The 18,149-nt window shown below is 50.7% G+C and overlaps 2 protein-coding genes across 2 annotated transcripts; both read left to right on the plus strand.

Annotated features, from left to right (window-relative positions):
- Positions 1-4,657: 4,657 nt before the first annotated feature.
- On the plus strand, positions 4,658-5,617 carry AKAW2_21176S (SAP domain-containing protein; the record flags this gene model as incomplete). Its single annotated transcript, XM_041685971.1, has 1 exon — positions 4,658-5,617. The coding sequence occupies one exon, from the start codon at positions 4,658-4,660 to the stop codon at positions 5,615-5,617; it is 960 nt and encodes a 319-aa protein (XP_041540002.1).
- Positions 5,618-8,916: 3,299 nt separating this feature from the next.
- Positions 8,917-13,476, plus strand: AKAW2_21177S (uncharacterized protein; the record flags this gene model as incomplete). The annotated part of the gene is made up of 1 exon (XM_041685972.1): positions 8,917-13,476. The coding sequence occupies one exon, from the start codon at positions 8,917-8,919 to the stop codon at positions 13,474-13,476; it is 4,560 nt and encodes a 1,519-aa protein (XP_041540003.1).
- Positions 13,477-18,149: the final 4,673 nt, after the last annotated feature.

The raw sequence follows: 18,149 nt of genomic DNA on the forward strand, positions 1-18,149 counted from the left end.
CGATGTTGTTTGATTTCCTTTTCTGTTCGGCATGGCTTTTTCTGCTCAGATACCAGCTGGGGTTTGGTTCTTGATGATTCACTTCTTTTCCTGCGTTTCCGTGATATGATTGCAAATCGGAATATATTCGCAGCAGGCCCTTTACCTTCTCATGTCTTTTTTTTTCTCTACGATCTAGAATATTTCTCTTCTTCCCCCCCCAATTTTTTCTTATGTTTGTTTCCATTCGGTTACTTTACCTTTTCCTTGCTGTGCCGCAGAGTCTCGCGCGATGATTTGTTATCGGGAATTAGCATGGGCTGTTGATCTGAGTTGGGTTTGTTTTTCTGCTGGGATAAATTGCTATAAGGAGGCGCACTCGCCAACGCGAGTGCAGGGCTGATACCCGTTGCAATTGGGCGGAGCATGGGCTGGGAAATGCAGGCTGCTTTGTTTGCCACGGTTTAAACTTGTTTGGAGCATACTAGACACCCATGGTGTCACCACGGTCGCTACTATATACCTTATTGTCTAATCAAAGATGCTTGAAATACACCCCCGGGGTTCCTTGTAGACTGACTGACGCTATCCTTATCTCTGTACTTTTCTTCGAACCAGTCTTGCCATGCTCAGTGAACAGTGACAGTGACCCCTGGTCCGCACGCGCCCCCGTTTGACCTGTACAGCCTTCACTGGGGATGGATCCATCTACTTTTGCTCAAGAAGTATGAATCCAACTCCGTGCAGCAGGGTAAGTAAGCTAAGACCCTTGCTTGCCTGCTTGTGCTTGCAGCCATCGGCGTACCTTCTTCACTGGGAGCTGAGCATGCTGGGTTGGAAACTCAAGCATCTGTGCCCTGGGGGGGCCAAAGCAAGGGTCACCCCCCGACTTTCTCCGCATTGTCCGAGTGTCTGTCAATGTTCGGGAATCCCGAATGGACAAACATCAATGTCTGTTGTCTCTATGTTTATAATGTCTTCATCTTTGTTCGATAAGGTGTGGTTTCTCAAGACTTGTGTGCTATTAATGTGTCTATTATTCCAGATGTGCGCGAAGACTGACTCCGAAGCAGCGGGGTTTGTTTTGAGGTGATGTGGATTGTCATTAGACCAATGAGTTTGTGACGGAGGTTGGGCTAGCAGCCCTGTATATATATATCTATATCTATATATATAGGGCTGCTATATATGGGGAAGTGGCGGGGTTCACGGCGGAATCGTTAATGGTGTCGGTAGTAGTGTAACAGGTTGTGGGCTTGCAGCGCCGGGCGCGTTCTTGGGAAGAGGTTATTTCTTTCAAAGATGATTGCGAGACATGCTCATAGCCTGCAGGAGCTGCTGTTTATTCTATTTTATGTTTATCCCGAACCGGTCTTGCATATTGAAAAGGCTTCAATGTCGGGGCCATCTCCCTCCCATGTGGTCATCCATCCGCAAAGACAACTAACCCATCCGCAAGAAAAACACAACAGAAGCACCAAGAACTTGCGGTATACAGCAACACGACTCACGGCAACTAGCATGTTGAATCTTCTACGCGAAGCGATAGTAATTTCACATCGCACCAATGGCTATGGAGGACATCGTGTGTCCTAACCTGCGCATGACATTGTGTATGCAGGTTGTCCCACAACCATCTCCAATATATGTCGAGTAATAATAGCAGGCGCTAACTCGGCTACTCTACCGCAGGTGTACCTAAATCAAGAGATTTCTGGTTCGGAAATGTTCTCAACGGCCGATGCATGGCCACGAGGGCAACGGCGCTTATATCAAACCTTGTTGGTTTTATGCGCGTCTCACACCCACTGCCGTCCGCGAATGCCTGTCAGACAGATTCCAAGGTAGATTACACAGGCGTGTGGATATATCGGCAAGGCTGCTTTTGGGTGTAGCGCCTGTGCTGCCTATAGGGTATAACTTGTTGGCCTGGGGGGTCCATGCTATGCCCGACTGACTGCCTTGGTTGAATGTTGGAGAATTGTTGCCTGTGTATTGTCTTGCCTAGATGATATCGGGCATACTGAGTTATTCTTTCTGTTGCTTTGAAGGAAGGCTTCTTTCTCGTTCACTTCAGTTCTCACCGGTTATACTCGTGTGGAGGCAGTGTATCTGGCTATCCAACATATCAATGCTTGTGTGTATCAACTGGACTGTTTTGATGCAGCATGGCTGAGAGGGAATCCTGAGGGATGTCAAGGCAGACTGGTTATATTTCTTTTGAGAATTGGAACTGAGTGAATAGGTGGTGATTCAGTGAGCAGCAGTATCTGCAATAACTGAGTGGATCATTCTCCTACTACTTATATCTGTCGATGCTTCCTTCCATCAGAACAACTTTCTCCTCACCACCAACCCACTTTATATTCTGCTTCAGTTGAGCACAGAAACTATAACCCAAAGCCGCTGGCAAGCTACCCATCTCTCATCCAAGAAACAAGCATCTACATCATGATGTTTCTCAACTACCTCCTCGTCTTTCTCCTCCCCCTCCTCGTCACCGCAATCCCACACTCAACCCCCAATGATTCCAATAACACCGACACCGACATTGAGACCAACACCAACGCTAACGACATCCTAACCACCACCTCCATCTTCAGCTCCACCATCTCCAACCTGAAGAATCTCCACCTCACTTCATGCTCGCTCAACACTACCACTCTCAACATGAACCACAACCTCACATCCCTCCCCACCCCAGCAAGCAACCTCACCCTCCAGCACGTCGCCCTCGGCCGAGGAATCCAAAACTACACGTGCCCTTCACCTCAAAATTCCACCAGCAAGCCCACCTCCGTTGGCGCCTTGGCCACCCTCTTCGATGTCTCCTGCATCGCCTCGGCCGATGAGGAGCTTCTGCACTATCTTCCAGCCCTCGTGCAAGGCATTCCCCTCGAGACGCTGGACTTTCTTGCCACGATGATCAGCCTGGCTGGAACGGGAGCGGGCATTCTCGGTGAACATTACTTTTCTGGGTCTGGACAGCCGTCCTTTGATCTCAGGTTCAGTGGGGACGACGATTGGGCTACCATGAAGAAGGTTGCTAGTGCTAATGCTCCCAAGAGTGTGGATGTGCCGTGGCTCAAGTTAGATGGGATTGATGGGGTGGGAATCAAGGTATGCATTGCATCTGTATTTGTGCTTGTGTGTCCCCTAAGTTACATGGTACTAACTATGGTGTGTAGGAAGTTTATCGTGTTTATACGGCTGGCGGTGTTAGTCCGGCTACGTGCGCGGGACACGAGGGTGAGTTTGAGGTGGAGTATGCGGCGGAGTATTGGTTCTATGGATGATGATGATACTTCTTCTGAGTGGAATGATGCTGGGTTGTTGAAGCTGTGTCCTTGTGCTTCGATGGGACAGAGGATATGCAGTTATTATCTGGTGCATATGGTACTTTGCGATGGTCTTTATTTGCCTAGCTTATTGAGCAACCTAAATTCATGATTATCCTGCTCACCGACGCAGAAGCAATCCAAACTCATTATTGTAGGAGAAATAAACAAAGGGAAGAAAGATACATTGAAACTTCCCGTCTCCTAACAGAACCATAAATCACTCCCCATCTCAACAAAGCTATCCAAACGTAACATCTATACCCCCACACCCTATACTCAACAGATCCTATAACCCACCCCCAACTAAAGCGCTTAAACCCAGCCACGTCCGGATCCCTCCGCCACCGAAAGGCTATCCAAGCACCACGTCAACACAAAGTCTATACTATGCTTTGCTTCAGCTGGCAGCTGCGCCCAATCATTCCACATAAATATTAAACACATCATATAAACTTATTAGTAACTTCTCAGCCACAATAACTATGACCGATAAACCCCCGCCACCACTCGAACAAATAACTAACAACTAACGGGCAATTAAGCGGGATCTATCATCTAACTATTCCATCTTTCATTCTTTCTTTCTTTCAGCTGTCATCCATCCACCATGACAAACTTTTAAATTAGAAGTAAGTACACATGCATAATTAGTATTCCCTAAAAAGTCTCCTTTCAAAACTGGGTAAATCCCATATTTTCATCTCACCGTAATAGCTGAATAAAGTATACACATTTACATCGAAACTAAAATAGAATCAACAAGCGATTATGTCATACCCATACATCACGTGACCACAATGTCTCTTCCCCCAAAACCGGTAAGCTCCGGCAGTAAGGCTCACTCACTCACAGGCCAGACAAGCCAGAGCTGAGAAGGAAGGACAAGAACTGGGAAGCCTGGAACACCCGCGTTTTCCCCCCAAAAACGCGTAGCTCCATTGAAAGCAACCACCACCACCAGCAGTTCCGGACGGACCTCCATCCATCCCATCCACACCCATCTCTCTCCCCTCTCTTTCTTTCATCTTTTCTCTTTCAGTACAACAACAATCATCATTCACGGGTTTCTCCTTCCGTCAATCCTATTAAATTGAATTTCTTGTTTGAATTGCGCATGGTGGTTGTGAGAGTGTAATCGTCTCATTCGCTTCCTTCTCTTTGATCTATTTCAATCTTCAATCCCCTTCCTCCCTCCCATCTCAGTTCATCCATCTGTCGCAACTTGCTTGCTTGCTTACATACCATAACTTACCAATAACGCTCGTCTACTACGATACACACTTTACCTACCTACCTACCTACCTACCTCACATCGCATATCGCAATCCATATTCAAAATGGCAACCGACTACAGCAAAAAGACCAACGCCGAATTAATCGAGATCCTCAAGTCGCGCAATCTCCCCCACACGGGTAAGAAAGCTGAGATGGTCGCTCGGCTCCAGGAGAACGATAATAGCGCTGCTGACAAGTCGGAGGAGAAGCCTGCCGCCGCCGCTGCTGCTACGAAGGGTGACAACAACACCGATGATGTGATTGACTGGGAAGACGATGAGGTCCCTGCTGGTGAGGCGGCTGCTAAGGCGTCGACTGCGACCGGCGCTGCGACGATCGCGGCCGGTGGACAAGGCGAGGTAGAGAACCCCGTCAAGGTGCCGAATCAGAAGTTGGATGAGGAGGCGGATCCCGCGACGGCGAAGGATTTGAAGGTCGAACAACCTGGTGATGTTGCGCAGCAGCAGGAGGAGAAGAAGGAAGAGGAGGGTGCTGGTGCTGGTGCTACGGAGAAGGAGGCGGCGGAGGAGAAGAAGCCGGCAGTTACTTACTCCGCTGGGTTGCCTATTACGGAGATGGAGGAGGAACTGAAGAAGAGGAAGGCTCGCGCGGAGAAGTTCGGCGTTACGGAGGAGTCCAAGGCTGCGATTGAGGCGGCGGAGAAGCAGCTGGAACGGGCGAAGCGGTTCGGTACTGCGGCTCCGGCTCCTGGGGAAGTCGGCGTGAAGAAGCTGGATGAGGCGTTGCCGGAGAAGGAGGAGAAGTCGCGCAAGAGAGGTCGCGGTGATGAGCAGAGCGGCGGCGGTGGTGGTCGCGGTGGAAAGAAGAGGGATCTCGGAGGGAGGAACAGGTTCCGCGGCAGAGGAGGACACGGTGGGAACCGTAACCAGGGTCAAGGTCGCCCTCAGAAGCAACAGAATGGCGGTGGTGCTACTGCTGCTGCTGGGGCCAAGACCAACTGGAGTCAAAAGGACGTCGCGGCCCTGGAAGCTCGGAAGAAGAGGTTCGGAGCTGCTGCGTAGACCCAGAGGAGGGTCGCAATGTGATATTCCGGTTCATATTCTGCTATCTCTTCTTTTTTCTTTCTTTCTTTACAGGTTACTGGCGTTTTAGGGGAAATTCAAGCTTTGGTCTGAAAATATGCTGTTGTGTACATGTTGCGAACTGGAGTCGCGGTTGACGGTGTGAGGGATATTGTGATGACTTGGCCTGGGTGCCACTAAGAAGTGCCGGACCTGGTCCATCGGGTCGGCCATTGTGTAACTGGCAAATATGATTCGGTTATTGGATCTGACGGTGTGACAAGAAGTCAAAGCCATTAAGGAGATCCCGGTAGGCATTGTTGGATATTGCCCGGAGATTTCCCCTGGATGTGGTCAAAGATCCGTGCAGGGTGACATGCATCCATCCAATCGCCATTGTGTTGCTTTCTTTTTCTCACCCTTCTTCAGTCATTGTTTTCCCCATCAAACAACATTCACCACTGACGAAGGAACGAGGCGAATAATATAAAAAGAGGCTGGTGTACAGCATATAAGCTATCGAATCCCAAGTAAATAGTCAAGCTGCAAGCCTAATTCTGTAGTGGAACTCGTAGCATTCACACGTTCAGCTGAAAATCCCTGGCGCATGAGCATGATGGCGCCCCAGTTCCTGCAGCGCCAACCGACCGACCGACTGACCGTGGCTTCTTTCCTGGCTGGCCTTGGGATCGGATCGGATCTGCAGAACTTAGTCTATCATCACGCACCTTCCTTCTGTTTTCGCCCCGAGTCGCATGTTTTATCCGTCCTAGACAGACGCGTAAACCACCAACTGTGAACAGATTCTAGATGCTCCGTGATTGGTATATGTCACATCGCTTAGGGGAGACGAGAGAGGGGGTTAAATTCAGATATAGTAAGTAGGCCAGAAGTCAGTTAACCGCCGTCCCACTGAATCACATTCACAAAAAGGCAGCAGGGGCGGGGGGGCCTTTGCTTCACTCTGTCGGGCAAAAGCCCTTTGTAGTTGGTTCAGTGCGCCCGTGGTGCTAATTGCTGAGCCAGGCTCCGTTCACCTTGGATCCGTCAATCAGGCGTGATTGTCGCCCCGTGTTGAATGTCTAGCGGCGGATCAAGACCCACGGCTCAGCGACTCCGCATTTCCCTCGGATCGGGGAGAGGCAATGAGGCACTTTTCTTAGTTGATTTTGAAAGGATTGCAGATAGGCAATTAGGGACCGACTGTGGTTTGCTAAGACGGCGGGGATCCACCGGGTTTAGTCCTCGGTCTCAGCTGCTGTGTGCGGCCTGTAGCTTCGGGGCTGTCACTGGCTGTGTGAAAGGTACGCGAAGGAACAAAGTATATCATGTCTGGCCGTTGTGAGAGTGGATCGAGGCAAATGTCCATTTCGTTCTGTGTGATGGGGGCAATAAACGATGTGACTGGATGGGGGGAAGTTGAATGGATCGGGGCGAACCTTCCGGTGTACCAGGGTTGAGTGTGGTGTAGTACCTTGTCGCTCACTCAGTGCACACGGGGCAGAGAAAGTGTGAAATAGTTGCTCTCTAGAGATAACAAAGTAGACATTGTAGTGTAGTTGATTTCTCCAGGAACTTCGAAATCTCATTGTGGGAGAAAGAGAATGAAGGGCCTGCCTGCATGCGTGGTGTTGCTATAATTAAAATCGAGATGGCTAAACTCGGCCTCTCCGAATAGTCAGTGACCATCAGTGACGGTCAGTGACCACCACCTGACCGGCTTGGGTCGCCGCCGTGAAAATCTCCGGTCAGCATCAAATCAGCGCCCATCTTCTCCAAAAAAAAACACACAGACCACTTCGAGCTTGAAGCTCGCTTTTTAGTCCTTACAAAGCACTAGTTGACTGCGGCAATCCTGACTGACAATTGACAGAAGACTTACAGTGACCACCAGCATGCTTGGCTGATGCCTGCATCTGCCATTCGCGCGTTGGCCCACGGTAAATGGCCGGTTCAGCGCACGACGGTCTTCCCGCTATCTCACGCCACTCAACTCCATCTCGACCTGTCAAGCGATGCCGTTGAACAATCCCCAACCCTGGAAGACCATGGTACTTACCAGTTAGAATAGCCGTAACAACCAGGAGTGGGCCGCGGGCATGGGTTCCTTCCACTGACCACTGGCCTTGCCTCTGCTGTCATTACGGCTTGTCCCCAGTCTGGTCGAGTTTGACGGCTTTCGAGAGATTATTCGCCAGCCTGCTCGTGACTTCGGCTGATTTAGATAGACTCCAGGCTTTGGAGACCGTCGATAACAGAGGACGGGATCACAGGAGATAATTCACCAGATCAAGAAGGGAAAGCAGAGAATAGGAGAAGTGCCTGCACCAATTACCATCCCGGTCACATCACTGCTCGAATCCCGACCCAGCGTCGATCGCACAAATCGCGCCAGGATTATCTGTGATGGTTGACGCTCTCTAGACGGATCGTTTACCTACGAATCGGGCTACTGGTTCCCCCACTACGCTCGATGTCGCCAAACGGGGTTCGAGGGTAGTCCTGGCTTGTCCAGGGTTTCGCAGATGGTCCAGATCTATTCCTGGTACGGGACTAATTAAGACTTCCAGCTCCCAGTTCGCATGCCCTTCTCTTTCTCTCCCTCTTCTTCTCTTCTATTCATCTCTATCGTTCTTTTCGTTGTTTTTTCCTGTGTAGCTGGTCTTGGTTGTTCTATTCTACGCCATTTAATGTGGCTTCTGCATAGTCTACCTTTTTTAATAGACCGACGCTCTCTGACGTGGTCGTGCAGACGGAGCTCGACCTTTTTTTTATTTTTTCTCCTGCATTTAGCCACTCTGAACGTCTCCATACTGTGGCGCAGCGCCTGCACGGTGTACTTGTCGGTCCTTTGTATACTTTTTAAATCTTCTGCTTTCCATAGTTGCAGTCTCGTATCTTCTTGTCGGTCTTGGTTACTATTCTTCTATGACACCTGCCACCCGCTAAATACGACCGCTTATTTCCCCAACGCTCCATCAAACCGTGGCCCTATTCTGAATAGCTTTCTTCTGCCCCGCCTCTACATACCCCGCTGCGCGGTTACTTTCTAGGTTTTATAATTGACCGGCACCTGTCACTGTCGCAACTCGCACAATTCCCTGACATGTTATGAAGGGTAAGTCATCCCCCAGCTGCTGGCATTGGTTCAAGGAAAGCTCACAAGCCTTATCGCTGGTAGCGTTCTCGTCGGCTATAAATATCACCAGACGGAATGATTTCCTGTCTACCTCGTCCTACTCCTATCGTTAGATCGTTGGTCTTCGGACTACAACTGGAGGCTGGATTCAGGTCACACCATGTCGTCGTACAAGTCTGACGGCGGTCGAATACCCCGACTGAAGAATGTCGCCAGCCAGTCCCGGAGCGTATCGTCGCCCGCGATGGCCTCAGCTCGGCATCACGACGCCCCTGCCCAGCTATTGCCCAGGCCGCAGATACCAAGACCAACGCTTGCCTCGACTAGGGCCATCCGAGCGTCATCGGTGTCCAGCGCTGAGGAATCTCGTCGCAGTGTCGCACGATCAGACCCTTCGACGATCCCGGCCGGTCAGCATGCTCGTCCATCGATACCTCCGCGAACAGCCACGCATCCATTGCCGCCGACACCCTTGCATCCAATGCCGGATGGAGGCGTTCGCCAACCCTTCCACATGGCTGCCGGACCCCTGAATGACCTTGACACCGACAAGAGGTCCCCTGCTCCCGGTCGACCGCGCAATGTCTTGCGGAGGAAGGCGCCGACAATCGGTCAACATACCGCGCAGAATAGACCAAGTTTGGAGAGACTACGACCTGAGAAGCTGAATGTAATTATACCAGATATCCCTACCATTGGGCCCACTCCGAGCGCCTCCTTACGACCCTCTACGAACCGTTCAATTTTAGCGTCACCAATGGCTTCGGAGGATAATCTTTCGACCATCGTACCGGAAGCTCACGTCCAAGCCGGTCCGAAGGAACTTGCAAGCCTCAGGACCACTATCAACACACAAAATTTACCACCCCCAACTCCGATAATCCCGTCTGCCACTAGTCCTTCCACAAGGTATTCAGAATCTCCAGGAGTGTGGAGTAGGACTTCGACACCAACTACCTTATCCTCATATTCACCGGGAATCGTTCACTCCGCGAAGGGTTCTCGCCTAAGGCAACCTAGTCCATCCCAAAGTCGACTTCCGGTGTTCTCCCAAGAGACACAACAGACGAGCTTTGCGAGTGACCGAGGGCAGCCGGGTGCAACACAGTCACCCTTGTTGGGCCAAAGCACCAGAGCAAAGGCATCTGTTACTGAGGCTGAGACGAAACAGTCTTCGGCACAGACCGGCACAACGAACACTACCAGCACATCTTACAGCCACCTTCCCCGTAAGACATCCACAAGCAGCACTCGACGACTCTCGACCAAAGTGAGACCAAACGCTGAGGCTGAACAAAAGGTAGAGGAGAAAAGGGTATCGCGGGTCATGTCTCACGCAGATAAAGTACGAGCAAATTCGTTTGAGAAGCCTCTCCAGATACCCAAAAGGCCGACCAGGGATGGTACTCACCAGTTAATACTGGAACCGTCACCTGTAGTGCAGAGCAATATATCGCCCAAAACGGTGACGGGCCACAAACGTCGAGACTCAACTGAAAGGTCTCCCATTCTAGAGAGACGTCCAGGGTTGAATAGGTCTGCAGCCACCTCAATCGACTCACTGCACGCGAGGGCACCCTCCCAGACCCGTGTACCGGCATCTCCGGAGCTATCGCGAAAGTCGCCTCGCCAACCAGCTAAGGAAGAAAAGCTACAGCATGATTCCGGGGCCCCAGGAAAGTCACGAGGACTTGGCCTCTTCACGAAGAGGTCCAAACCTGACTTGGATGCACGAGGTGAAGGTCGTTCAGCTCGCAAGGGTCCAAGTGCTGGGACCGGACATGAAGGCTACGGCCGATATGCCCAGCGTGGCCGCCGATCAAGCGTAAGCAGCAGCACTAGCCGAGCAAGATCAACAAGCACGACCAGAAGCGGCCCTAAATCGGTTGCCAGTAGCAAGGGTAGCACTAGAAGCCGGCCGGAGCTAGACCTTGACGACTTTCTACTCGATCGCCTCGAGCCAGTGATTATTAGAGGTGGGAATCTAGATGGGATTGCTTCCCAGAGGAGGCCAAGCGAGCAAAGCACAAGTGGTTTCAGTACAGCATCTACCTCAAACTTGACGCAGCCGTCTATAATTTCCGAGTCTCCCGGTTGCTCTACAGAGACACTGGCTAGTTCTCGAGCATCTGCAGACTCAGTGGAGCCGACAACTAAGGGCATGAAGCACCAGATCTCATTTGAACAGCAAAGGGTGGCTTATTCTCGCCCGGAGACAGGCCTCAAGGTCACAAAAGCGCCTGCAGCTTCTTCAATCCAGGACTTACATCAATCGAACCTTGAAGTTCGTCCTATGCGGCCCAGAGTACCAGTAGAGACGCAAAGTCCACAAAAACAGACAAAGCGAGGCCTGGGCTTGAAGTGGAATTTCTTCCAGAGAAAACAAGAACCCGAAAAGCCAGAAGGAAAGATTAAGTCCCGTACTGCACCTCATCTTCATGCGACTGTGGCTCCAGCGCCTGTGCACCGACCTATTGCACACTACGCTCTAATTGACATGGACTCCGATCCCTTGGAGGAAATCGTACACAACGTCGAGAACTCACCACCCACTGAGGATGACGAACTCAGCTCCCCAGTGGAAGTACCGGCTGCTTTGAACATCAAGAAAACGCCGGAATCCATTCTCCTACCATCACCACCAAAATTACACGATGCTATATTTCGAGATCAGCCTCAGTCACCGAAAGTGTATTTCAACAAGAGCCTGGTACCACAGAGCCCGGAGGTAAAGCCAGAAGGAGAGCGTCAAAGTCGCCTGACGTCCGTTGGGCGCATCCCGCGTGTAGTCTCAAGGCGCGAGAGGCCGCACAAGCCGGCTGTGCAGTCCTTCTCAAGGCCATTCAGTGTGGCTCAATCACCGCCGTCCTTGACAGCCCCGGTTGTTGAGACCTCGGGTGGTATCTCGTTTTCACCCATCTTCACACAGAGCCCTTTTTATCCTACACTTCCCGGCAAATCCGACTACAGGTTTGATCTCACTAATCCTTTCAAGGATCCCTTGAAAGGTAGTGTCCTAGACTTCATTGCCGGGCCCTATTCCAAGGAAGAGTTCATGCGATTTTCCCCCAGAAAGGATTCCGTTCTGTCTAGTTCTAGTGGCTCTGACAGTCTCGCTGCTGTAACGGCCGTTATGCCAGGTCCTGACTCTGAGTTGACTGAGGATGAAATATGGGGTGAATATGATGACTTAATCGACCACGTTCTTTCTCCGCAAACGGCAAGCACGCTCTTCGAATCTGAATCCGAGATAGATCACAAGCTTGAGCTAGCGACAATGGCGAGCAAAACTCTTCAGGCAGAGATAAACGGGGGACCAGGATTGTCCGCACCATCTGAGAAACCTGCAGTCGAGCTTACTGCCTCATCACCTAGATCTAGCACTGGCTCTGTCAGGCTTCGAAGGTCTAGAATCATTGCAGAGCTACACTCGTCTTTGGTCCCATCATCTCAGCCTTCGTACAGTGAAATCATTGCTAGTTACTGTGACGATCGAAGCGAGAGTAGCATAGTGGAGAAGGAGGTAGAGGACAAGCTATTGACACCAAATCAAATAGTCGAGCAACAGTCAGGCTTGCTAAGTTCGCCAGCCCTAGCTACATCACCGAGCTTCGAGATCTGTCGACAGCGCAACACCGTTCTCTTCGATATCGCAGAACGCGATCGTGAAGGGCCCACTGCTCATACCAACATCCGATCTGGATCTCTGATGACAAGCCGATGGCTCTCCTTTGGGCGAGTCCTCTTTAGTCCAGCACACAACCATGCCAAAGGGTCTGACCAAGAACGTATCCTGGTGGTCGATGGACTGGGAAACGATGATTGGTCATTCTACTGTGCTTTGACATATCCAAACGCGGAGGTGTACAGTCTTACTGACGGGCCAAAACCAATTGCATCCAAGCACCCACAAGCATGGCAGCCTCCATCAAACCACCACACCATTCAACACACGAGTCTCGATGATCAGCTGCCTTTCCCAAGGGGCTTCTTCGCGGTGGCTGTTTTACGATTCCCAGCTGCCTGTTCCGAAAAGGCGCAGGATAATATCATCTCTGAATGCAAGCGCGTCCTTCGCGCAGGTGGTTATTTGGAAATGAGTATCCTCGACCTGGACATGGTGAACATGGGAATCCGCACGCGAAAAGCCGTAAGGACCCTGAAGGAACGGACGTACATATCCGACGCAAATATTAGCCTCAAACCTGCAAGCGACAGCATTCAACGGCTGTTAGGGCGTCATAAATTTGACAACCTCCGACGATGTATGGTACGGATCCCTGTTGCTGGAATGATCGTCCGATCATCAGCGTCCTCCACCTCCACCTCATCATCAAATCCATCCACCATACTTGCAACAACCTCCCCAAATACCACCGTATCCCCCCTTACAGGCCTGTCAACAGCGGCCAAAGCGAAAGCAAGGGCGCATGGAAAGTCCTCCTCCAACGACACGGACCTATCCCTAGGCGATCTCCTCTCGGACCCTTCCCCCTCGCCTTCTAACGACGAATCCATTCGGAAGATCGTTGCTAAAGTCGGTCGATGGTGGTACACCAGATGCTATGAAATTCCTGTGCTCCCCAACGGCGACGTTGCCCTTAGCATCTGGTCTGACAGGAAGATCCTCCGCGAATGCCAACAGCGCGGCACTGGTTTCCGGCTGTGGATCGCATATGCACAGAAACCGAGTGAAAAGCGACGAACGGCAAGTGTGTAGCAGTACCGCTCATGACTTATTATTCTTTGTGACGACCGATATGATATGACTTTATGATAATGCTGTCGCTATTGTTGCACAACCGACCAACCAACCAACCTATGTAATGATGTCTGTCACTCTTGCAATACGGGAGTCAAAGGGTCCAGGAAAGACAAAAACAGATTGCTTGATTGATTATGAAACATGATACCTTGTGCATGTACTGCTTTCTCTTTATTTTTGTTGTGCTGTTTTTGGATCATCTTTCAGTCTTAAAGCTGGACTTGGGGCGGCTGTCTGAACATTACATTTTTATTTATATCTACTAAGTTCAATCTGGCGTTGACTTCATCTTCTTTTTCACTTCGAATTTTCCGTCTGTACTTATTTATTTGCCCTCCATAAAGCAGGCTTAATGGGTAACGGTACTTTCTTCCCAGCTTTTTCTTTCAATTCAGTTCCATGTTTCAATGAAGTTCCAAATCTGACTACAACACTGACTATATTCGTGACACCTACATCATAAATACAACACCAACTGAATCAGTAAACGTAACATATCTACTATCTCTTTCCATTTTCTTGTTTCATGCTGTTGCCTATTTATTCCAGGCATCTGTATTACATGACAACACCCAACTTGGAACTTCCGTAAGATAGAACTAGTATAACTTATTCTGTAACAGGTAGAACATAGGTATGACCCATCCATACTCCTAGTAATCAAAGATACCATGCATGCATGCATCCATCCATCAATCAGGCAATGATATTTCCAATACCAGGTCAACTCTTATGAGCTACTAATAGCGGTACTTTTCTTCCTTGATCCTAGGATATGACTTTCGTCAAGACAGAATGATAGACTGAATCTGATAGTCAGTGCATAAGCCACCACCTAGCTACGCCCCTACCCCCCTACAGATATCACCATCGCAACGTCGTCCGCCCGCCCGACCGACCGACCGATCAATCAGTTTGCCGCTTGAAGTCAATATGAGATCAGTAGCGGTTGAATGGATCCGGATTATATCTCCTGGGTGTTTAATGTGTCTACATACTAATGTAGTAGTAGTAGTTGTTGTTGTTGTTGGTAGGTGTGAGGTGACATTGCCACTAGTGGCAGGCAGACTACATGCTACCTACATACAGACTGACGTACAGTAAGTAAGGGGGTATAGTTTGTTTGTGATATTATTCAGGTAGATATTGACTGGTTGTATATGTGGCGAGGGGGGGGAAGGGTGAGCGACCGATCGGATTGCTCTTGCATGATGATGATGATTTACAGAATAGAGAAAGAAGGAGAGAGAGAGAGAGAGAGAGAGAGAGAGTGGAGGAGGTGTTGTCTGTGGCGATGGCTATGCTAGGAGGGTAGAATGGGTAGCTACTATGTAAATAATGATAGAAGAGGTGGTGGTGGCTGATGGGAGCAAGCTCCCTAGTTAACTTTCTTGGACTACGTCGGGGTGCATTTTGTGGCTTTGAAGGACATTAGCTGGGCTATACTGTTGATGTGCTATTATGTCGAGCATGCATGAGTAAAATATTCGCTTTTTGGTTTTGCTTTTGTGGCTTTGGATGCATGTCGCGTACATTACCTTGCGTGTTGGCCATAGGAGTTGTGCAATCAGCCAAATGCTTCTACAGGCTTTCTTGACGATAGGTAAGGAGGGCATTCGACTTGCTTGGTGTAATGCTTGGTTCATGGCGTTTGTTGTATCAGGATTGTTGCTGGTTCGCTGGAACTTGTTGAAGACGGTGGTGTGTGCCATGGCTCGTGATCGGGGTGTGAGAGGGGGTAGGGAAAGTGGTGAGAACCTAACATGTGTGGCCGCATGGGGACTGGGACGGCCGCGGAGAAGGTTCGATACCGCGATGGTCGCACATGGTTATGAGTTGGCGGACCAGGGTTGTCCGGTCTGTGTGCTTTGTACCCCGCAATTTCCATCAAATGAAGCTGAATTCGCGGCAAGGGTTGAGCGACGTGCTGTAGGTAGACTCTGGTCATGGTGAAAGAGGAAATAAGTTGAACTTACCATAGTGAATTGGGGCCGTGTTGGGATCTAGAACCAAATGCTCCTGTTACCTCACCGGTAACATTGTTTTCATCGGTATACTAGTCCACCCTGGGCCCCCAAAACAGATACCCAATAGCACTGCCTCTGGAAGAGGGGAACGTCGTGGGCTGTTGTCCACTGAGGGGTTGCGCGCTCGGACAGTGCCTAGTCCGAGTCAATGGCATGTTTGACATCCCCGTCGCTTGCCCCCACTGGCCAGGGTAGTGTCTGTGCTCGACGGACCCCGGCCCAGTGGCATTACTACTCGGCTTGTGCGGCGGAGGACCTACACCCGGGCTAATGGGGCGCCCCCGAAATTGGCATCGGACCATCCGATATCACTCAATGAAGGTCAATCTGAAGAGCGGGGAGGGAGGTGACTCTTAGCTTAGGCCGGTCATGGGTATGGTTGTCATGTGTACACAAGAAAGATATTGGTAGGACGCAGTCGGGGCGATCGGAAACCGTCTGGTGGATCGTATGCTGTGCTATTACTCGCTCACGCTTGTGTAGAACGTTGCTAATGCGAGTGAGCTTGCCCTATGTGGCATCGACACCTAACATGACGGCCAGATTTCCAACGCAGGTATAGTTCTCCGACCGATCCGTGTTTGACAGCTTTCATGTGCGCCATATAGATGCTGAAATAATGGTACTCGGCCGTCTGTTCACATTGCTAAAGACTGTGTTTGATACCCCAACATGAACAGACAGCCGCGCGGGCCGATATGAATTGCGTCAACCTGTTGGATCTGTATGAGCCACGAGAGATGCCCGCTCAGAGAACCCCACAAGTCCCTTGAGCCAAGGGCCTAGGGGAGGTTAGAATCCACAGCAGAACTGCACCAACTCCTCTGCCGTACCCTGGCGATCAACAATCAGGTGGTCAGGAGATCATGGTGAAACGGAACGTGATCGCTCTCAGAGGCTATGCTATTGTCTTCTCAGGATCACGGCTACGGATGATGTTGCGACCATCGGGTATTGACAGGGTGACGCCCGTGCCAAGCATGTTATTGTGGACCGGAAATGTCAGTAGGTAGATTATAGTAAGATACCGATAAATCAATAGCCGCAGCGGCCTATCCATAGTATACAGGAGAGTTCCTGCATCGGGATGCACAGCATAGCCGTCATCATGCGAGTCCCAAGAAGGGTCGCGATGAATGATCGGTAGAGGAAGTATCGTACTGATCACAAGAGGCATCAACGAAGATACGCAGCAAGCACGCAAGCACTCAAGCAGGCTCGCGCGGCGATCGATTTCCCCGTGGGGTCTCCAGCTGAGGTTCTGCTGCACCAGCCATCGTAGGCGGCACAACTTCCCCACTGCTCTTGGGAGAGAGAGAGTGCGGAGTTGAGAAGCTTGCGACGCAGCCCATGGGTCGAGACCGCAGCGGTTATCGGACAGGAAGAAGCAACCCGTTTGCGTGCAGAGACTCCGCGGTGGGCCGGAGCGATAAGAGTCTCTGAGCTGGCCCACGAGCCAATCTGACATCCGTTATGTTGCACCCTGCCGCTAGCAGCGAGCTTCCCCGCCCGGCTTTCGCAGTAGATACGAGCAGAGAGTATGGTAAACTTCCCAGACCGCTTTTAGGTGATATGCACGGTCCAAATTCATACAAAGTTTAACGTCTCCGGAACGTGTATCTTTGTCAGAAGTAGCGAAAAGAGGAGATACCAAAGAAACAGAGGACCTCAAGCGCTGGGGCTTGAACTCGGGGGAGCGTGGGTTGTCGATCAAGGAGGACGGCTGTGCTAATCGGCGCCGATTACCCGCTCGGGCGCTCGACCGGCCGTTGTAGCGTCAGTCGTAGGCAGAAGCTAGTCGTCCGAGGGCAGCTAGTCATGTCAGTGCTCAAACTCAGCTAGTTTCAAGGGGCGTTGATGGCGTTATGTTGGAGATGAGGAGCACGCACGTCAATTGCCTCGAGAGGTTCTAGCTGATTTTGAATAAGAAAGAAAGGCATTGTTGTTGGCCTTTCCTCTGCAGGGTGATCTGACCAGCCGTAAAACCAGCATTTCCCCTTTGTTTGTCTAGCTTTTTTCCTCGATTGCGCGGTAGGCTGTATGGAAAAAGATAGACACTAGTATAAAATCCATTAAGAAGCAAACAAGTGTTAGTAGTGATAGGCTTTGATGGGCAGAGCTAAGATGGGGAGAGTTGAGGGAGAAGGAGGAACGCGAAAGGCTGAGACGACGGGGGGGGCGAGGAGCCACACTAGCGCGGTTCTGCAGCTGCACAAGAGATGCCGGCGCTCGTCGAATGAGAACAGCGCCATCCGGACCTCACGCGTTCGGAACGACATTACATGACTTTCATCGAACGAGGCCCGATCATCGCTCCCGTCTAGCCAAGATCGGTGGCTTCAAGATATCTTTCTTTCTATCACTGTCAACCCCACCACCACCACTACCCCAACCAATGTCCTCTCACTGACCGTCCAGATCCTGCCGATATGATTTCCATCATGGCACCCAGCATATGGACCACCAATTAATGACTATCCGCTGTGGCTTGCATGCCCGGTGGCAAATCAGACACGCAGCCAATCGATACCATCACAGGAATTGAGTTGAGAACTACTAAAGTCGGCCAGGGGGGGCCGTCCCTGCCGTGCGGTGAGTCGA

This window comes from Aspergillus luchuensis, chromosome 2, assembly GCF_016861625.1.
Source record: "Aspergillus luchuensis IFO 4308 DNA, chromosome 2, nearly complete sequence".
In the NCBI taxonomy this organism is placed as follows: Eukaryota; Fungi; Ascomycota; class Eurotiomycetes; order Eurotiales; family Aspergillaceae; genus Aspergillus; species Aspergillus luchuensis.